General features: G+C 42.8%; 2 protein-coding genes and 1 long non-coding RNA gene across 3 annotated transcripts in view; 1 reads left to right on the forward strand and 2 right to left on the reverse strand.

Moving 5' to 3' along the window:
* CCL28 (C-C motif chemokine ligand 28) overlaps nt 1–20,706 on the reverse strand; it is a 30,072-nt gene extending 9,366 nt beyond the window's left edge. Inside the window, exon 1 of the mRNA XM_032415306.1 lies at nt 19,637–20,706. Coding sequence (XP_032271197.1) covers nt 19,637–19,700 — 64 coding nt within the window. The 5' untranslated portion in view covers nt 19,701–20,706. The remainder of the gene's footprint in view (nt 1–19,636) is intronic.
* LOC116639157 lies at nt 8,832–14,482 on the forward strand. Its single transcript, XR_004300775.1, has 3 exons — nt 8,832–9,305; nt 12,886–13,072; nt 13,823–14,482. It is a non-coding gene; the product is annotated as an uncharacterized LOC116639157 (long non-coding RNA).
* A 1,045-nt stretch (nt 20,707–21,751) lies between the features above and the next one.
* Nucleotides 21,752–22,384, reverse strand: part of TMEM267 (transmembrane protein 267) — a 32,404-nt gene continuing 31,771 nt past the window's right edge. Inside the window, exon 5 of the mRNA XM_032415397.1 lies at nt 21,752–21,820. The gene's annotated coding sequence lies outside the window, so the exon portion shown is untranslated. The remainder of the gene's footprint in view (nt 21,821–22,384) is intronic.

The following is a 22,384-nucleotide window of genomic DNA, read 5'->3' on the forward strand; positions in this document are numbered from 1 at the left end:
CAGACTGACGGTCAAAGTGGAATGAGGTTACAAGTGAAAGAAGCCAGATTCAAAAGGCCGCATAGTATACAATTCCATTTATAGGAAATGTCCAGGAGAGGCAAATCCACAGAGACAGAAAGCAGATTAATTGTAGCCAGGGGTTGGGGGCAGGCGGGAATGGGGAGTGACTGCTAGCAGGTGCATGGTGTCTTCTGGGGTTAATGAAACTTGTTGGAATTGGATAGTAGTGATGGTTGTACAAATCTGTGAATATACTAAAAACCACTGAATCGTACACTTTAAAATGTTGAATTTTATGGTATGTGAATTATATTTCCATTTTTTAAGTGCTATAGGAGAACAGAACATTGGTTGTCCTTACATTTATTAATGAATTGATTTCTTAAAACTAATTGCTTATTTAGCTACGCTATGCTTCCTATTCTCCAAGTCAAGTTTGATATCCCAAAGTTTCGGGTTTATTCATGTAGCCATCCATTCATTCATCATCTCACTATGTAAGAATTACAGGTGAATTCTTATAGAATGATCTCTCTCTTATATATATATATATACTTATAAGTTCTTTTTTTTTTTTTTTTAAAGATTTTATTTATTTGTCAGAGAGAGAGAGAGAGCATGAGCAGGGGTAGGGGCAGAGGGAGAAGCAGGCTCCTCGCTGAGCAGGAAGCCCGATGTGGGACTCGATCCCAGGACCCTAGGATCATGACCTGAGCCGAAGGCAGATGCTTAACCAACTGAGCCACCCAGGTGTCCCTATAAGTTCTTATATAGTGAATCACTATGCTAGCCCTGGGAGTAGAAAGATGAAGAGTTACTAGCTTCAGAGAGCTAATACTCAGAACCCTGCTATTAGTTTTGACCTGAGCAGCTATAAAATATGAAATGGACTTTCAGAAGCATTGTGGGAATTAAGAATCATAGGCAAACCCGTGTGATTAGGAATTTGAGTTATCTGAGTGGTGACATCAATTCAAGGAATAGTTTTAAGCCAGAAAAGCACCCAGGACCTATATGCACTTAGTAAACTGGATTACATTTCTCCTATGTTAAGGTAGGATGGACACACCTGGAGATCCTTTAATCTAAACTGGATTAACTATCAAAAGGCAAGAGGCAGGCCAGATTTATTACATGTTGGCAGAAGTGACTGGTGCCCTCCTGAGGCAGCTGGAAATGTAAAAAAACCAAGAGAGATGGAATCCTTTGAAGAGTGCTCAAAAAGTCAGGCAACCAAAACTGTTATCAGGGCAGTTCAGACTGGGGCAACGTTAAGATTATTCTGGGGAACAGCGCCTCCTACAGGTTTTTTCATTCGGCCTCCTGTCAGAATATTTCCATTTCAGAGTGGTCAGCAACTCCCTCTATTTCAATGATGATCCAGAATTTCCAGATAGGAAAGATTTAGAGATGACAATAAGGTTGAGAAAAGGGATCAGGTGACGTTTCTTCCGCATTTACATAGTTTTAATCCAATTGATACAGTTACTTGGTTGGGAAAGCAAGCTGATATGAGATTAGAAAGCTAAGCCTTCCCCAAAACACCACCCTGGTCTACCACTGCCTAAAGCAAGGAATCCCACGGGAAAGAACCTGCTTTTGTTCCCAAGCTGGAGTTTACACAGACACAGACTGTCTGATGGAGTAGGGGTTCCCCGAGGGAAATATGGGAAGAAAATTATTGCAAATAAAAAAGAAGTCTTGCAGAGTGGGCTTAATAAAACTGCAGGGCCCAGAGGTGTGAACAAGCAATGATCTTCGGTTTATTGTGAGGCTTTTTCTGCTCCACACCCACCCCCTTTCCTAACTGCCCCAGACATGCGTCTTTGCTTTGGAAAGGACACTCCAGGGGCGCCTGGGTGGCTCAGTCGTTAAGCGTCTGCCTTCGGCTCAGGTCATGATCCCAGGGTCCTGGGATCGAGCCCCGCATCGGGCTCCCTGCTCAGCGGGAAGCCTGCTTCTCCCTCTCCCACTCCCCCTGCTTGTGTTCCCTCTCTCGCTGTGTCTCTCTCTGTCAAATAAATAAATAAAATCTTTAAAAAAAAAAAAAAAGGAAAGGACACTCCAGAGTGTGTCGGCCTAACAGCTCCATCTGGGAATCTCTTTGGAGAGGTGGTTTATGAGAACAGTAGATGCACTTCCGTGCTGTCCTAAGGTTATTCCTCTGGGGAAAAGGGACCCACCGGTGGGTAGGCAGTGGGTCAACAGCGGCTGCCCAGCAGAGGCACAAAAACCTGCAGGTCGGGGCACTGATTATGTGAGAGGTCAGCCTCTCGAACCTATTGTTACAGGATTTCCTTCCCCTTCATTGCCCACAGTTCTTGGTCATGCCGCTTCAAAGAATGAAGAGGTAGACCAGACGAAGAGCTGTGGGCAGCAAAGCAGTTTATTGAGCGATAGTAAAGTTTATTGAGCGATAGTATAAAGCTCCCCAAGAGGAAGGAGACCCGAGAGGGTTGCCACCGGAGTTTCTAAGTCTAGGGGTTCTTATGGGCTTGTTGGTGGGCTGTTTTCATCTGATTAACCCTCCATGCACCTGCCATCCAATCAGGTTTTTGTCATCTGTCTATCACATGGGAAAGGGTGGAAGGCTCCTTCCAGGGTGATGTAAAATCCTTTTCAGGGTGGTTTCCTCTTAGGGCGGGGGTTCCTTGTCCCTACCTGCCTGCCTGCCTGCCTTCCAGCTATCCTTCATCACTTCAGACCACCTTTCCCAGACTCCTAGAGGGAAAGACCCTTCTCTATGACCCGCAATTTGAGAATTATCAAGAATATTTGTATTGCGGATCCTGGGAAAAACCCTGTAATGACTGACTAGGGAAGAAGGCCAGGACTCAGAACATCATAATTTCTATTCACCAATTCACCGGTCAGTGAAGCCTGGACCATACAGTTTCCATGGGTAGCATCTGATGTGTGTATTCAGTGAATTGAAGTTGATGTTTGAATCATCTTTTTTTTTTTTTTTTTTTTTTTAGAGAGAGAGAGCATGAGCCAGGTGGGTGGGGGCAGAGGGAGAGGGAGAGAGAGAGTCTAAGCAGGTTCCATGCTCAGCGCGGAGAAAGATGCAGGGCTCGATCTCACAATCCTGAGATCATGACCTGAGCCAAAATGAAGAATCGGATGCTTAATTGACTGAGCCACCCAGGCGTCCCTGCATCATCTTTCAAATCTGGAACATTCAGAGGCAGAAAAGATAACAGATCCACGTACATCTTTATCAAGGAGGTGACATTTGAGCTGGGAACTTGAAAGATGGAGAGTTTGAATAGGGCTGTAAAAGTGGATGAGAATGGGTATAAAGGCACAAAAGTGGGAAAAGACAGAATTTATGCACATTTAGTGGGGATTATAGGATATTATGAGTGCAAGTTATGAGAGGAAGATGTGAAAAGTGTGCTGGGACCACATCACCTTATATCTTCTGCCAAAAACACAAGTTCAGTAACCTCTATGGAAACATTTCTAATGAAGACATCATGATTTACTTAAACAATCTTATGTAGAAATCTAACTGTGGAGGGATACTAATAACACTTCTGCTATTCTTCTTTGCTTGCGAAATAACACCTAGAAAAGTACAAAGGATGATACAACACCTATATACCCACTAACCAAATTTTACCAATTTTAATCCTTTTCCATGCTTGGTTTCAGTCTTACTTTTAAGAAATATGTTTTCAATACTTTAGTGTTAACAAGTAGGGCTGCAATAAATACCCTAATGATAATAAGAGCCTACATTTGTTGAGTGCTTACTCTGGGCCATCCACTGCCATGTGTGAATTACTTCATTCACAGCAACTCCATGCCGAAGGTACTATATTTATCCCCATCTCAGAGATGGGTCACTAATAAAAAGAAAAGTTACATAACTTTCTCCAGCTTAAAGGGGGGGGCCAAGAAATGGTGGGGCTGGGATTGGAATCCAGATACCAGAAGGTCTGGCACCTTAAGCTAAGCTTTGCTTGGTCTTCTGTGTCTCCCCCAGGGCTGTATGAGAAGTTCTCTAAGGCAGTGGTCCTCAAAATTAAACGTGCATCAGAATCATTTGGAGAGCTTTTTCAACCCAATTGCTGTCAATCTCTCCCCCACTTTAGGTTTCTGATTCAGTAAATCTGGGATGAGGCCTGAAAATGTGCACATCTAACAACTCCCCAAGTGATGCTGATTCTGCCAGTTCTGGAACACTCTTGGAGAACCACTGCTCTAGAGAACAGACTGCATGGAATCACTAGGTTGTAGGATATACTTGCTTTGGCAGCACATAGACTAAAATCGGAAGGCTACAGAGAGGAAATATGCACCTTATCCTGTGATACTGGCAAATTGCTCTCAAAGTGATTATACCTACTTACACTCCCACCTGCAGTAGATTAAAGTTCCATTTCTGTTCTTTTTCTTTTTTAAAGATTTTATTTATTTATTTGACAGAGAGAGACACAGCGAGAGAGGGAACACAAGCTGGGGGAGTGGGAGACAAGCAGGGGGAGTGAGAGACAAGCAGAGGGAGTGGGAGAGGGAGAAGCAGACTCCCCGCTGAGCAGAGAGCCTGATGCAGGGCTCGATCCCAAGACCCTGGGATCATGACCTAAGCCGAAGGCAGACGCTTAACGACTGAGCCACTCAGGTGCCCCTAAAGTTCCATTTCTGTACATTCTCCACAACACTTCATAATGTCACTTTAAAATTTTGCCAATCTGGTGGGATTGAAATGATATCGCAATGTGGCCTAAATTTGCTATTTCCATATGAGTGAAATGATTGGCTATTAAATTACCTCTTTAAATTGCTGAATCCTCTTTTACCAGTTTTTTTTGTTTGGTTTTTAGTTTGTTTCCCTCCCCTTATTTATTTAAAGGAATTCCTAAAATATCTTGGGTTCCAATCTTTTTTATTAGATACTATTTCTCCCACTTGGTAGCTTATCTTTTAACTATGTTTAAAGTTTTTCTTTATAGTTCACTATTATATCATATTTAGCAAATCCTTATCTAGCTGGAGGTCATAAAAATAACATTTTGTTTTAAAAGCTTTGCTTTTTAGCAACTGAGCCTGCCAGTTCTCAGCCACAGAGGCCAGCCCACCAGGCTTGAGGCTAAAGTTCCAGCCAGTGTGAATCTTTCCTTAACTAAAGCAGCCTTCTGGACAATTTCCCCCGCAAACGTAGCTTAGGGTGGCCAGTTGAGGACTTGGGACCTGACATCAGATCCCATCATCAAATCTCAACAGGCTTTCCCCAGGCGCCCTATACTTCTTTTAGAGTGTTTACTTCTTTATAGGGTGTTCATCATCATTTTTTGGTTTATAGATCTATTTCCTTTGCTAGAATCTACACTCCTTGATTGAAAGGACAGTGCTTTATCCATTTTCATATCCGTGGTGTCCAGGACATAATTAGTGTTCAGTACGTATTTTCTAATTAAAAAAAAAGTTTTGCTTTTTACACCCAGATTTTATGTATGTTGTGAGCCAGGAAAATAATTGTTTGCATAAAGATAACCAGTATCTCAGAACCATAGAGGTAAATAAAAATTATTTTCTCCATTTATAAAGGACAAAGAGATCATTTTCCCCTTCCCTTCTTTCTTAAAGAGTGTTTCCTTAGAGACATAGTGAGTCTGAGTTCTTACCCTAACTTTTGCAACAGAGGCAAATTTCCCTAAGTATTAAAACCCAGTCTCCAGTTGTTATACTATAGCTATATATCTAAGGTCACTGCCAAAGAACCTCTAGATGTGTAAAAACGTGCCTCTGGAATTAGCTCAGGGTCTCTCACAGGATGTACGGGGATTGCCACAAGGTGCAAACCTCTGTTTTTTGAGGAGATAAGAAGTTATTCTTGCTTGTTTCCTGTATAAAATGTGTGCGATTCTATTCTAACTTCAGAGTCACTTTCAAAAGGCTTGTAAATCTGCTAATGCTCACTCAGTAATATGGTGTGTTCTCTTGTCTGTACAGAGGGATCTTCTGTTGGCAAGATCGCTGCCTTTCCACAGTGGAACTGCCCAGTCTCACTGATGTGTAGACACCCCTTAAGTCTTCGTGTTCCCACATACACATAGGGCTGTTTCTGGGCTTTCTCTTGTTTCGTTGCTCTATTTACCTATCTTTGCATCAGTTTCATACTGTCTCAATTAAGATGACTTTTTAATTAATCCTAATACCTAACACAATTAAGTCCCCTTACCCAACTTGTTCTTCAAAATTGTCTTGACTATTCTTGGCCCTTTACCATTTCTATAAATTTTAGAATCTGCTTGTTAAGTTCTGCAAAAATCTTTGAAATTTTGGTTGGAATTACACTGAATTTATTTATTATTTTGGGAGGCCGGACATCTGAAAAATATTGTTTTCCCCTCCATAAATGTTGAATTATCTCTCTAGTTATTCAGGGTTTCTTTGATGTCCTTCCAGACCTTTATAAAGAAAATAATAAAATATTGTTATATATCTTATCTTAGATATATTCCTAAGTACCTTATAGGTTTTATGCTATTGTGGTTTTTGGAAAAATTACTTTTTCTAGTTATTTTTGATGTGTAGAAATGCTGTGGATTGTTTTATGTTGATCTTGTATCCAGCAACTTTGCTGAGCTTTTTATAGGTATAATCATTTGGAGTTGACATTCTTTGGTTTTCTAGGTAAAAAGATGTTTTTATCTCTTCCTTCTTAATTCCTATATAGCAATGAAAGGCTTTTCTCCATTTTTTCTCTTTTTTTCTCCTTCATTTTAAAAAAAATTTTAAAGTAATCTCTACACCCAATGTGGGGCTTGAACTCACAACTCCAAGAACAAGAGTCACATGCTCTACAGACTGAGCCAGCCAGGCACCCCAAGGCTTTTTTCCTTTAATTCATTACTTTGCTAGATGCCTAGAACAGTGCTTAGCCCATGGTAAACTCAATACAAAGATTTTAAATTACTATGATGGATTAATCTATTTTCTTCCCTGCCCTCCTGGGATAAACCATACTTGGTCATAAGGTATTAATTTTTATATGATTCTTGAGTTTGATCTGCTATTTATTTAAATTTTTGCATTTATTTTCATAAACAAGATCAGTCCATACTTTCATCCTCTGATATGAATCTTGAATGTTTTGGGTGTTAAGGTTATATTAATCTCAACAATGCATTGAGTAGCTTTCTCTGTTATTCTATTATTTGAAGAGTTTGTAATAAGATGAGGACTATCTGTTCCTCCAGTGCTTGGTAAAACCTCTGAAACCATCCAGGCCTGGTGTCTATTTGACGGAAATATGTTCAACTCTAATTTAATTTCTTTAATAGTTATGCTTTTTTGGGTTTTCTATATCTTCTCCAGTCAATCTTGGTATCTTAGTTTTCTAAGAAATTGTCCATTTCATCTTCAATTTCTAATTTACTTTCACTGAAGGTATTCAGAAAACTCCACCCCAAAAATTGCCACTCTGGCATACTGATCTTAAGTTTAAAAACTTAACTTAAAAAAACAGCAATGCAAAAAGGGCATTCTAACTTTCCTTTCCTTTTTTTTTTTTCTTTTTTAAGATTTTATTTGACAGACAGAGACACAGCAAGAGAGGGAACACAAGCAGGGGGAGTGGAAGAGGGAGAAGCAGGCTTCCCGCTGAGCAGGGAGCCCGATGTGGGGCTCGATCCCAGGACCCTGAGATCATGACACGAGCGAAGGCAGACGCCCAAGACTGAGCCACCCAGGCGCCCCGCATTCTAACTTCCTAAAAGCAGGAGATAAACTCTTAAGCAAAAGGTGCCCTCCCTGCACTTGGAGGAAGAAAGACATTTTTATCACCAGAGGGCGGCACTTCACCCCTCCTCTGGGTGGAGTGAGATGGTGTTACTGCACTCCAGGGCAAGTTGAGGCGAAGAGAAATCTGTACAAACCAACCCCGGTTAAACTAACCCTTATCTTCCCGGTCACTTTCATGATTAACCGCCCTAGCCCAAGTCCCTTTGTCTTGTTACTTTTTCACAATTTTCCACTCAGTCCAACTTTATAAGCGTTGACTCAAACTGCTCCTTTGGGTCTTCCTTTCCTTATGAAGGCTCCCATGTCAACTAAAACTTACATAAATTTGTATGCTTTTTCCCTTTTTAATGTCTTTTGTTACAGGGGCCACAGTCAAGAACGTAGAAGGGAAGAAGGAAAAGGGTTTTTTCCTCCCTTACATCACAAAATTATGTAGCATTATCTGCAGTTAGGGCTTTTTTTTTTTTATTCTTCTTCTTAATAGTGTTTGAAGAGGAGGTTCCTGTGCAAAGTATCTGTTTAAAAGTTTGGATCTTGGGGCGCCTCGTTAGCTCCGCCGGTGAGGCGGCTGCCTTGGGCTCAGGTCACGATCCGGGGGTCCTGGGATCGAGCCCCACAGCCGGCTCCCTGCTCCTAGGGTAGCCTGCTTCTCCCTCTCCTGCTTGCAGCTCCCCCTGCTTGTGCTCTCTCCCTCTGTCAAATAAATATTTTTAATTTTTTTTTAAAGTTTGGATCTAAATATTATATAAAATATTTATAAACTTACAAATATCATGTTTTGAAACTCAAAACTGTATTCGATTCATAGGTTAAAGAAAAAAAAAATCACAAAATATTTACTCCAAAAAATGGAAGTACTACTTATTATATCGGGTGGGATGTAAATTTAGCCTAAGTGCATTTATTTAAAACACACTCACGAAAAATAAGTAAGCGTTCTCCCCAAGAACCTAGAAAAGAAAAATCAGAGGAAACTAAACCAAAACCAAAGATGGGGGAAAAGACAAAAGCACGACGTCGGGGCGCTTTACGGCTGTCGCGCCCACGTGTCTGCGGTCATGGCGGCCGTGGAGTAGGAGAGGCTGGGAGCGGGATACTTGGTGCTGGAACCGGAGCCCGAGCCGGAGCCCAAGCCAGAGCCCACACCAGAGCGGCTGCAACGAGAAGCGGGTGGTGTTTCTCTTCGTATACTGGGGCCACATCCCGGCGACTTTTCTGTTAGCCCGTGGGTGGTGCGCGCGGCGCAGGGAGAGGACCTTCAGGAAGAAACGGCCCACGTAGAATAAGGAATACGCCCAGGGGAGGGGCCATGGTCGCCCGCGAGCGCTGGCCTCTTCCGGGAAGGCTTGGAGGAAGTGCGTGCACCTGCTCGGCGTGGCCTGAGAGCTCGCCGGAGTCCCGCCTCTGCCCCGGAGTCCTAGGGGCGCGTTTGGGTGGCCGGACAGGGCCCCGAGCGCCCAGCACCGGCCTGGCCTACTAACGCCTGCCCTTCATAAAGCTGCGGGGAAATTGTCGTTTTTTGATTGATCAGTCAGTTTCTGATGCGGGTATGTTAAAAATCTTACACTATTGTCGAGATTATGTCAGATTTTTTTCTTACGATTTTGCAGTATATCACTTGGGGTTATATTTTCAGATACGCACAAGTATCCTGTCCACACCCGGGATTGGAGTGAGGCACTAGCCTTGCAGGCAATTTTTTTTTTTTTTAAGATTTTACTTATTTGAGATAGAACGCGCGTGAGAGACAGCATGAGCAGGAGGTAGGGGCAGAGGGAGAGGGAGAAGCAGGCTCCCCACTGAGCAGGGAGCCCACTGGCAGGATCCCAGGACCCCAGGATCCTGACCTGAACTGAAGGCAGACTCGTTTGTTTGTTTGACAGAGAGAGACACACTGAAAGAGGGAACACAAGCAGGGGGAGTGGGAGAGGGAGAAGCAGGCTTCCCGCTGAGCAGGGAGCCCGATGCGGGGCTCGATCCCAGGACCCTGGGATCATGACCTGAGCCGCAGGCAGACGCTGAACGACTGAGTCACCCAGGTGCCCCCAAGGCAGACTCCTAACGGACTGAGCCACCCAGGTGCACGAGGGGCAAAATTTAAATGGGTGCCCAAAAAACTCAGTAATTGAGATTAAATAATATTTTTAGGCAATACTTTTAAAAATAAAAGTTTATACAAAAAAGTTTGTGATGAATAAAATACAGTTGACCCTTGAACAACATGGGTTTAGACTGTGTGGGCCCACCTATAAGGGATTTCTTTTTTTTTTTTTTAAGATTTTATTTATTTATTTGACAGAGAGGGACACAGCGAGAGAGGGAACACAAGCAGGGGGAGCGAGAGAGGAAGAAGCAGGCGTCCTGCAGAGCAGGAAGCCCGATGTGGGCCTAGATCCTAGGACCCTGTGATCATGACCTGAGCCGAAGGCAGATGCTCAATGACTGAGCCACCCAGGCACCCAAGGGATTTCTTTTTGATAAATAGTGACCTAGATATATTTGCCTCATGATTTTAACATTTTCTTTGGCTTACTTTATTTTAAGAACATAGTATATAATACATGTAGCATACAAAATATGTATTTATCAGCTGTTTATGTTATTGGTAAGGCTTTCTGTCAATGGTAGGCTATTAAGTTTTGGGGGAGTCAAGTTATGTGGGGACTTTCCATTAGGGTATGGTGACGTGGGGGCCCCTAACCCTGGGATGTTCAAGGATCAACCTTACTACAATTTTATTTTTTTATTTTTTTAAAGATTTAATTTATTTATTTGACAGAGAGAGATATAGCGAGAGAGGGAACACAAGCAGGGAGAGTGGGAGAGGGAGAAGCAGGCTTCCCGCGGAGCAGGGAGCCCGATGTAGGGCTTGATCCCAGGACACTGAGATCATGACCTGAGCCAAAGGCAGACGCTCAATGACTGAGCCACCCAGGCACCCCTGAACTAACACTTTTTATCCTTCTGTAACATTCCTCTAGTCCTATTGCAAGTTTTTGCCTAAATTCTACTTTTCTGATATTAATCCTGTAACACTAACCTTTTGGTTAAATTTACTTACCCACCTTATTTTGTGTTTTTATCATTTTTTTCCTCCTTTCCTTCATTGGATTGATGAGTTTTCTACATTTCCTTTATTTTATTTTTTACTGAAAATTTAGCCTGGATTAGGTTAAGGAAAAACTCCCTTGGGAAAATATCAGTACCATCTCACAAAAGTTTTTGAGTTTGAATCATTTGAGTAAATTTATTATTTTACTAATGAAAGTGATTACCAGGTCAATAAAATTCCATAAGCATTTGTGGAGTGCCTACCTTGTGTCTTTCATTGTTCTAGGCACTAAATACACAAAAATTAGTCAAAGTACCTGCCCTCAGGATGCCTCCAAAAGCAGATGTTTGTCTCACATTAATCTTTCAGGGCCTCCTTGCCGCATGTGACATTGGTACCCAGTCCTTCCTGGGAATTTTCCATATCCCTGGTTGACAAGTCACTAATCTCTCCTAATTTTCCTAATACTGAGAAATTACGTTCTCTGCTCTTGAACTCCTCCTCCTTTGCCCTCTCCTCGATAGTTAGCATTCCTCAAAGTTCCAACCTTGACCTTCCACTCTTCTGTCCATTCACATCTTCTCATGCTTTGAATTACTACCTGTGTCAGTAACTTTAAGATATCTTTGCTTTAGCCTCTACCCCAATAATTCTGACATATATTCAACTGCTGTTGAACATACACTTGAATATTCCACAGACTCCCCAACTTAATAAATCCCAAACTGAAGGCATTATTTCTTACCACTGAAAATCTGTTCCTTTCCTTTTTCATCTCACATAATGGTCATTTACTGCTACCCAGAAACCCGTGTGTCATTCCATCCTCCTTCTGTACTCCCCCAGCCAGTCACAAACTCCTGTATATTTTACTCTAACATTTCTCAGATTTGTCTCCCCCCTTTTGATCCCTGTTAACTAATGACCAAGTTCAAGATGTCATTAATTGTCTCCTTTTTCCCAGTCTTGCTGTTTTCTTATGTGAATCTCTGGTCCCACAGCATCCTGTGCTTTCCTGTCATTACCATATATAAAATTAAGAGTTTCTGACTGTCTTTTGACTGTGAGCTCCCTCAGTATATATTTGTACCCACACTACATAGCGTAGTACCTGGTATTAATGCTAAATAAATGTCTCTTGAGCTGAACTAAGCTCTTTTGTCTTAATTTCATTGTATCTTGTTTTAAGGCTTTTAATGCTATTAAAATAATTTTCCTTTTTTTTTTTTAGGAAATAAGATTACCTATATTTGATCAAGGTCTTATGTCCCAAATGTCCTTAAATTACACATGCTTTTCAGAAACATTATCCCTCCACCATCACTCAAGTAATTAGGGGTCAACTCAATATGATAAATCATTTGTCCATTATATTTAATAATTTGATAATATAATTAATAATTTAATAATCCAATATAATTAATAATTTAATAATTATATTTAATAATAATAAAGATATTGGTATCTCAATTAAAAGTATTACTGTTTGTCTTATTAAAGTGTTATTGCTATGGATTCTGTTGGTTTTGAGTTTTGTTATTGTAATATTTCCAGTATTCAGAGAGTTGGGTGGGTCATTTGCCACGAATGTCTGTCCCCGATTTGGTTCTGTCTGTGATCCAATTTTGTATCAAGGCTTTAAAAATTTCCTGCTCAAGATCTGTTAAGATTAATGCTAAAACACTGCACATCAAATTCATGATATAAAAATTAGATTCAGGGTTTTAAGGAAATGATCCTGTTATTACAGAGCGATGAACCAGCTTCCCCTCTTACTGAGCTGTGTAGTCTCTTGCTGCTCGAAGTGTGATTGCCAGAGCTGCAGCAGTGGCATCGTTTGAGGGCTTATTAGAAATGCAGTTTGAAAAACACTGGTATAAAGAACGCTTTATAGAACATAGTAAAACAGAAACAAAGCAAAGGTTTATGCTACTATTGGAGAAAGGATTCCCAGGATAAAGATAAAAACAGTAAGAAAGATTCACTTGCCTGCTATCAGCATCTCAAGTTTGTGAGTGCCATTTAAGAAGGCCAATACGTAAATAAAGATAATGTTTTGAATGTGTTTGGTTAAGGTTACATTGCCCTGTCCTAGTGGACTTCACCTTACGGAGCCACATCACACTACGGATGCCTACAGATGAAGGTGTCCACTGCCAGCATCGAGGACGCAGGAAGGACTCACCAAGCAATGATGCACGAAATTGCTATGCCCAATTAATATCCTCCCAGATACTTTTTGGAACCATGGGATAATGTTTGGTAATGAAGAGTGAATGAGGCTTTTTCTTTACCTTAATGTGAAGACATTTGGTCATTAGTACTTCTCACAGCATGGACACTTGGAGTGGTCGGGGGATAGTCCTGAAGGGGATGGGGATAATTTTGTGCCAGAGGGACATGCTGAAAGGCATTACTGCACAGTAGTAAAGCATATGGAGACAACCAACCAGATTCAGTTCCTGGCTTTACCACTTACTAGCTTATGTTGGATGAGTTACTTAATTCTGTTTCTTTATCTGTAATATGGGGGTGGTGATAGCACCTACCTCATAGGGGTGTTATGAAGATTGCATGGCTTTATATACTTAAGTGCTTAGAACAAAGTGACAAATAGTAAACACTCAATCATTAGAAACAAGGGGTGCCTGGGTGGCTCAGTCGTTGAGCGTCTGCCTTTGGCTCAGGTCATGATCCCAGGGTCTTGGGATTGAGCCCTGCATCAGGCTCCTTGCTCAGCAGGGAGCCTGCCTCTCCTCTCCCTCTCCCTGCCGCTCCCCCTGCTTGTGCACTCTCTCTGTCAAATAAATAAATAAAATCTTTAAAAATAATAATAATAATAATTAGAAACAAAACTGCATTGCCTGCCCCATAGTAGGTATCCAGGTGTCAATATTAAGTGTTTGTAAAATGTGCCCATTGTCCATTTACTGCCCCTCAGCTTCAAATTCATCCTTAATTGCTAGTTCTGTGAAAGTAACATGAGCCCTTTAAATATCTTCCCTTCACCAGCTGGCCTGATGTTAAGCTCCGTCATGGAGGACACTGGAATGCATTGCAGCGAGAAGGGGTTCTCCTCCAGGCTGCAGGTGCTCCTCCCCGGGGGGCTCATGCCGCCCCACTCCCGCCGGGCTGCAGCTTCTCTGGCCCCCGCTCCGGTAGCTCAGGACAGCTAGCAGCACCCGCCCAGGCAGTTTGGTGGCAGAATGTCTCCAGCGGGACACCTCCCCATGAAGAACTTGCCCCCTGCACACTGGAGGGCAGACCAAGGGATTTCTTGGCCATTCGGTGAGCCGCGGCTGTGCCCTCTCCAACACGGTCTGAATCTCAGCTGGGCAGGGAAGGGGGACAGGATCTCTTCCCTTGAAAACTCCACTTCAGCTCTACCAATATCAGCCCTACCCATCCCTATACTCTTTAGAGTTCTGTTTACCTCCTTCTAGCCTATGTCTTGTTATAGTTAATAATTTGATATATTAAACTTACCCTGTTCAAATTTTTTATCAGGTTTCTGTCTCTTAATAAGACTCTCGCTGATAATGAATGAATAAATGGAACTTCAATATTCCAAACTATTCCCAGAAGTTTGTATGTTGCCTATAAGATGAATGATCCAAATTTTTAAAAATGACTGTGTGTTAAATAGCTGTACTCTTATCTATGATGAATTAAATGGAGGGGCACCTGGGTGGCTCTTTTGGTTAAGCATCTGCCTTGGGCTCGGGTCATGTTTCCAGGGTCCTGGGATTGAGTCCCTCATTGGGCTCCCTGCTCAGCTGGAAGTCTGCTTCTCCCTCTCCCTCTCCTGCTCCCCCTGCTTGTGCTCTCTCTCTCTCTCCCTCTCAAATGAATAAATAAAAATCTTTAACTGTTGAATCACAGACCTGTACCTCTGAAACAAATAATACATTATATGTTAAAAAAAAAAAGAAGACGATAGTAGGAAGGGAAAAATGAAGGGGGGGAATCGGAGGGGGAGACGAACCTTGAGAGACTATGGACTCTGAGAAACAAACTGAGGGTTCTAGAGGGGAGGGGGGTGGGGGGAGGGGTTAGCCTGGTGGTGGGTATTAGAGGGCATGTATTGAATGGAGCACTGGGTGTTATACGCAAACAATGAATCATGGAACACTACATCAAAAACTAATGATGTAATGTGATTAACATAACAAAATAAAATTTTAAAAAAAGAAATTAAATGAAGAAAATAGTAGGTAATGTGTAGATAGTTTTCCTTTTTATGTTTTCAAAAATCTGTGTGAATGTGTGTGGGTTCATATTTGCAAATGCATAGAGAGAGTTCTGGAAGGATACAGAGAACCCAGAGGGGTTCTTATCTCTGGATAGAGGAGAGGGATGAAAGGAATGGAGAAGGGGGACTTTCACATTTTTTATTCTATATTTTCTATTTTAAAAATTTACACTATTTGTTACTTTTATAATTTTTATAATTTTAGGAATTAAATTCTTTGATTTTTGTGACTTTTCATAATTTTAATTTAAAAAGTTGGTGATAGAACCTGGTGAGAGGAAAGGGAAGGAAACAGACTATTATTTTTTTTAATATTTTATTTACTTATTTGACAGAGAGAGCACACAAGCAAGGGGAGGAGCAGAGGGAGAGGGAGAAGCAGACTCCCCGCTGAATGGGGAGCCTGATGTGGGGCTTGATCCCAGGACCCTGGGATCATGACCTGAGCCAAAGGCAGACACTTAACCTACTGAGCCACCCAGGTGCCCTGGAAACTATTATTGAGCACATCCTCTATGCCAAACACTTTCCTTATGTTATTTCATTTAATCATGAAAATAACTAGGTAAGAGAGGCATTATTATTCCTGTTTCACCATTAAGAAAATGGGCTCAGAGCGATTAAGTAATTTCTTAAGTTCATGTATTTAGAATTTTGACTTGGCTTTTTGGAGTCCAAAGTGACTCTTCCCAGTCTTGCCAGTGTTTCTCAAACTGGGTTTCATAGGAGGGGGCCTCTGGGTGTGTTCTCAGGGTTCATGAGCTCTACAGACAATTCCTAAATCTTAGTACGTCATCTCAATCATAATCTTTAAATAGACACGTTCTGGATCTTCTGGAAGACCATCTTAAAAGAGTACTTTCAGGACATTTAAATTTTGCTTGTTTATGCTAGTGTTGTTATCAAGTGAGACCCTAGCTTAATTGTCCTAGGTCAGTCAGAAAAGAACAGACTGGAATTTCATAACGCATTCATGCTAAGGGAGGACTCAGTTATATCATTGTGGTTCAAACAAAAAAGTCGTGGGGATAAAGCACTTCTCATTCTGAACACGGTAGTATATGCACATAAAACTCAAAATTTGCATCTTAAGAATCAGTGCTATATTCATGTTTGGAATGATGATGTGAGTTTTGGCCAAACATTAACTATTAATTTAAATTAATATTATTATATTGACATAGTCTTGGCTTTGTAGTTGTGTTTTTATGTAAAATTTAAATTTATTTGGGCGTTCATAACTGGTCTCATGTTTATATATCAAGTAACATAGTAAAATAATATAAAGGTCATCATTGAGAGTAAAAATGTTTTCCTTTAAAGGGGCCCATATATGACTCAGATTTGAGAAGACTGCTGTTATATCATTCTGCTTCTCCAGACATAGAAAGGACATTTAAAAAACCCCTGGGGGCGCCTGGGTGGCTCAGTCAGTTGAATGGGTGACTCCTGGCTTTGGCTCAGGTCATGATCCCGGGGTCCTGGGATTGAGCCCCAGTCGGGGCTCCCTGCTCAGCGGGGATTCTGCTTCTCCCTCTCCCTCTGCCTACCCCCCTGCTCGTTCTCTCTCCCTCTCTCAAATAAATAAATAAAATCTTTAAAAAAAAAAAAAAAGATGCCAGCAGCAAGTCCCTAGCAAGAGTCTGTGTAAGGAGGAGCCATCCTACTCTGAGAAAATAGGTTGTCAGAAAGAAGTCCGTTTGGGTTCTGAAGCAAAATCCGCCAGCTTGCATCTGCCGCACACAAGCGGAGCCTTAGTCTCCACGTACAGACTAAAAACGCCAGGCCCACAAAGCCCCAGACTGCGGCTTTGAATCATCTGGCTCAGGGCCACTGAGGATGGATGATAGACATTTTTATGGACTCAGCATTGAGTTCTGGGAGCCAGCAGCCACGTCAGCAGCTAGAGAGCTTGCCCTCCTACCTTTGGGTGAAATCCAAGCCTTTTAATTACAGGTAAGTCAACTGCTTCCTGATTTATGCACAACACTTAGGGAATGCCAATTACTGAGCCCTAACATTAAAATGGTCATTTACGGGGGCACCTGGGTGGCTCAGTCATTAAGCGTCTGCCTTCGGCTCAGGCCATGATCCCAGAGTCCTGGGATCGAGCCCCGCATCGGGCTCCCTGCTCAGCGGGAAGCCTGCTTCTCCCCCACTCCCCCTGCTTGTGTTCCCTCTCTCGCTGTGTCTCTGTCAAATAAATAAATGGAATCTTTAAAAAAATAAATAAATAAAATAAATAAAAATAAAATGGTCACTTACAGCAACAGTAAGATAATGGAACACGGGTGATGCCTGTAAGAACAAAATGTAGTTCAAAGTCTCCAGCGGGCACAGACCACTTCCCGGTGCCCAGCCCCAGCCTGTGACGACTGCCAAAGCTACCTGTTCCTCCTTCCCTGCCCTGCTCAGTATGCCCCCCTCCCTGCCCCCCTCCCCGTCCCAGGCCGGAATCCCGTAGAGCCTCCCACAGGGCACGCGGGACACAGAGGTAGTCCGCGGAAGTCTTTTCTGGAAAGCAGCTGGTTGCCCCTCTCGGTTCCACAGCTGCTCTCAGGCATTGCTTGTCTTTAAATGGCAGAGGACACTGTGATTTTCCGGTGGCGCAAACTGCCTTAGGAAAAAAAGCCCTGGGAATAACCCAGAAGGCCACCGCGGGGTCTCCTCGGTTCTCTTTCTTTCTTACCATCACCAACCGTTCCTTTTTCAAACCCCTCTGTGTTTTGCGGTCCCGCCCTCTCTGCCAGGACTGGGTCCCCCGCGAAGCTTGGCCCTGGGTCCTGGGTGCGGCGGGGGCACCCCCACCTCCCCTGCCCCTCCGCCCGCCCTTCTCTCCCTCCCCTCCCGGAGGGGGGCTGCTGCGGGGACAGTTGGAAACAGGTCAGGAAGCGGAAGGGAGAAACATACACTTTTATTTAAAAGTTTTATGTGAAAAAAATAAAATTTGCACTGCCAAAACTAGGACTAAAGCCTTAGCAGGTAAACCTTTGAGAGACCGTGAAAGCGAATCCTAAAACTTCCATGGTGAATTTTTCTGGAAAAATTTTTACAGAAACATATAAGATGACACACCCGCGTCTTTGTCTTGATAAGACAGATTGATAGAAGTGAAGAAGAGATCACCCAGAGTTTTTCCCCGTGCTCAGTCATATAAAACCCAGTACACTGGTGCACTCTACTGGGGCCCCTAAACAAACACCTGTAGGAACCAGGCAGTTAATAGGATGAGAGCCAACTTCAGCGGACAGAGGCTACTCTGCTCCAGCCAGTTTTTGCCAGGGAACATGGAACCATTGTGGCCAGCTGTGATTTTTCAAGAGAAGCTTTAAAAAATCCAGTTTGTGTGTCTGTATGAGAATGTGTACATGAAATCTGTCAGTTTTTAAATGTTGGCTTAATGTTTTCTAAAGCAGACCAAATAAAACTTATATCTCACCTCTGTTCTGGATTTAGAGAATCTATTCAGAATAAAGGGGATAAGAGTCAAATCAGTCAAGTAATAAGTACTTATGTTTAGGTTTTCCTAAGTACAGTAGCAAACATTGCCTCTGGTCCAAATGCAGTTATAATCTCCATATATATGCTAGCAATTCACAAATTAAGTTCTCTTTGATATAACTTGTATGGTTCGATCTCCTCTATCCTGCATCCCTTTTTTTATAAAGACCCATTTATTTATTTTATTTTTTTAATTTTATTTATTTATTGGAGAGAGAGACAGAGATAGCGAGAGAGCGCAGGAGCAGGGAGGAGAGAGGGAAGCAGGCTCCCCACAGAGCAGGGAGCCCGACGTGGGGCTCGATCCCAGGACCCTGAGATCATGACCTGAGCTGAACACAGACGCTTAACCAATTGAGCCACCCAGGCGCCCCAAGACCCACTTATTTATTTTAGAGAGAGAGAGAGAAGGCAGTGGAAGGGGGCAGAGGGAGAGGGAGAGAAGCAGATGCCCCATTGAGCACAGAGCCCCAAGTGGGGCTCAATCCCACGACCCCAAGACCCCAAGATCATGACCTGAGCCAAAATCAAGAGTCAGAGGCTTAACCAACTGAGTCACCCAGCCGCGCCTCTCCTGCATCCCTTTTTCAATGTCAGATTGAAGTTTTGGTTTGCAGCATCCACAGGGCTGACTTTGTTGCTTACCACACCCCTAACCCAGAAGGTCACGTCTGTGTTTCCTGTAGGAACATGCACACTTGTATCCAGTGTAGCAGGCTAGGGTGAGGGGGGAGACAGAGGAATAATAAGGGCTTTCCTCCAACTTCTACCTGGGGGTTTTCTAAGATACTGTTGTCAGAAAAGGAAACACAGCTTAAAGTTGCTGTATGGAAGGATCTCATCCTCCATGTGGCAAATTACTAATATGCCTGTTCAAATGAGGTTCTGTCCTTCTTGAAGATCAGGAACTTAAACCTACGCTGCTCTCTTGTAGATAATTGGAAATTCCTACCTGAAGAGATCGAACTTCCTGCCCCAAACTGCCGCCAGCACCTCACTCCTTCCAGCTCCATCTTGGGAGGCAGCAGCCCCTCTTTCCACTGGAGGCTTAGAGAGCCAGCACCCCCACTCACCTTCTGAGGAGGGAAGGGCCACACAGGCAGCCAAGGCCACGAGAGCGAGTCCTGTCTGCTGCATTCCTGCCTGCCTCACCAGCCGGGGCTGCGCTGCAGCAGAGGCTGGAGGATCAGGAAATGAGGCTGGAGGTGGCCTTGGGAGCAGAGCGTGTGGAGGAAAAGGAAGCAGGAAGCCCCGCCCCCGGAGGTGCTGGGGTACCTATCTCATGTTTCTTTCCTTGAGACCAGGTTCTTTCTTAAGACCCAACCTGTCTGGTCTGGCAAGGTCAACAGTGTCAGACACCTGAAGGTCTGGCAACATCAGCAGGGATTTGGCACTTGGTGAGGTCATTGTGAGTTGGGGGTGTGCATCAGAATCACTTGGGAACCATTAAAAAATAGTGATCTACTTGACTTCCTCCACAAACCTATACATCAGGATTTGGAGAGGGGGACCAGTCATTTGAGTAGGTGATTCTGATGGACACCTCTATTGAGAACCACTGCCTAAAGGAATCAGAGTTTTTTAAGTGGCTTGGTGAAACTATGAGTTTCTGGTTTCGGGGACAAGGGTGACAAGTCATAAAAAAAACATTATCTGGTGGAAAGATATGGAAAAATTCAACCCCACTCTGGTCTTGGTTTACAGCCAAATTGCTTCCAGTGGAGCTGTTAGTCTATTTAGGAGGAAAGTAAGACAGGTAGAAAGGCTTCTTCCCTCTAGGCTTGCCTGGTAAAAAAGAGAGGTCCAGAGCAGGTGTGAGCAGGCCTAAGGAGGTTTGGGTTCTAGTCCAGCTTTGCTGTGAATCAGCTTCGAGAATAAGACTATAAGGTAGGGTGAAGATAATTGGCTTCTAATCCCGCCTTTTTTACTAACTGGTTGCATAACTTCAGAGTTATATACTTAACTTTTCTGTAAATAAGGAGTCAGGCTGGACAATCTCCAAAATCCTGCCATATTTCCTCTATAATTGCCCGGTTTCATGCAGTAGCGTTTGTCCATATGTGGCCCCTGGGCATTTGAAATGTGCTAGTCCAAATTCAGATGCACTGTGAGCACAAAATACACACCAGATTTCAAGGACTTAGTACAAAAAATATAAAATATTTCATAAATAATTTTCATATTGATTACATGCTGAAATGCAATTGGGTATAAATGTATTTGGATATATTGAGTTGAATAAAATACTATTAAAATTAACTTCACTTGTTTCTTTTTACTTTTTTGATATAACTACTCAGAAAATTTTAAGTCACATATGTAGGTTACATTATATTTGCATTGGGCAGTTGCTTTGTAAGGTCAAGGGCTAGAGGTCAGAATTGTCCCTCCAGCTGTCAAGATGTACTTAAACAAGCTCCAATGTCACCATCAAGACCAACCATAAAAGAGGATGAAATCTTGCCATTTGCAACAATACGGATGGATCCAGAGGGTATAATGCTAAATGAAATAAATCAGTCAGAGAAAGACAAATACCATATGATTTCACTCATGTGTAGAATTTAAGAAATGAAACAAACAAAGAAAATAAGAGACAAACAAAAAAACCAGACTCTTAAAATATAGAGAACAAACTGGTGGTTACCAAAGGGGTGGTGGGTAAGGAGATGGGTGAAATAGGTGATGGGGATTAAGAGCACACTTACCATGATGAGCACTGAGTAATGTACAGAATTCTTGAGAAACATTCTGTACACCTGAGACTAATATAACACTGAAGGTTAATTATACTTCAATTTAAAAAATAAATAAAATTTTTTGAAAAGAAAGAGAAGCAAATTAAAAAGAAAAAGGACTGGAGTTATAGTAAACTAGGAAAAGGGAGCTTTGGAGCACGTGGGTCTAGGCAAAGATGGCGGCCTGAATGACCCAGTCCTGCCGAGCAGCAGTTCCAGACTCTGCCACAAGCAAGGGGACCCTTCCACAGGTCTAGGTAATAGAGCACAGAGAACCTGTGGAGGTGACCTGCTTCTCCACAGTAGAAAAAAAGCCTCTGTTCAGATAAAATGAAGGGTGACTATTGGATAACCCAGAGAGATTTTTAATCCAACAGGAAGGCTGGGCTCCATTTTAATCTAACAGGAAGGCTGGGCTCAATGTACTTACCCTTGTGTTCTTATTTGCTTCTCTATTTGATGGGACAGTTTCCATTTCACCACGTGCCTGCTCTTCTGGTAGGGAATGTCACCAAGGGCCTGCCAGGAAGAAGGCATAGGGACAGAAATGCAAACACTTGGACAACACTGGGGCTCCTCCTTGAGTTGTCTCAGAGGGTTAGCGTTTTCCCTCTCCTTCCCACTTCTTCCCGGGGGGCCACTGCAATGAGATGGTGGTATGGCAGACAGGCATGAAATTACCACCATTATTAGAACGACAGCGTGGGGCAAGGCTGTTATGTCAGCCTGCTGTTAAAAGGCAAGCCTGACACCCACCAGCAGGAACCAATAAACCACTGGAAAACCTTATGCTGTACTGTTATGTAACGAGAATGAGAGGCATGCTGGGCAGATCAGTTTGATTGGAGTGAGGGCAAATGGAAGGATGGAATTTTTGCCTGGGGAGTACACGGTGCAAGCTACAGTTATGGGGTATGTGTGTGTGTGACAGGATGTTCACTAGGCACACACAGAAGAGAATTAACTGGGAAGGAGCCTCAAAAGAGAGAGATCAGGGGCGCCTGGGTGGATCAGTCAGTTTAGCGTCTGTCTTCGGCTCAGGCCACGATCCCAGGGTCCTGGGATCAAATCCTGCTTTGGGCT

Source organism: Phoca vitulina, unplaced genomic scaffold, assembly GCF_004348235.1.
Source record: "Phoca vitulina isolate PV1807 unplaced genomic scaffold, GSC_HSeal_1.0 scaffold17, whole genome shotgun sequence".
In the NCBI taxonomy this organism is placed as follows: domain Eukaryota; kingdom Metazoa; phylum Chordata; class Mammalia; order Carnivora; family Phocidae; genus Phoca; species Phoca vitulina.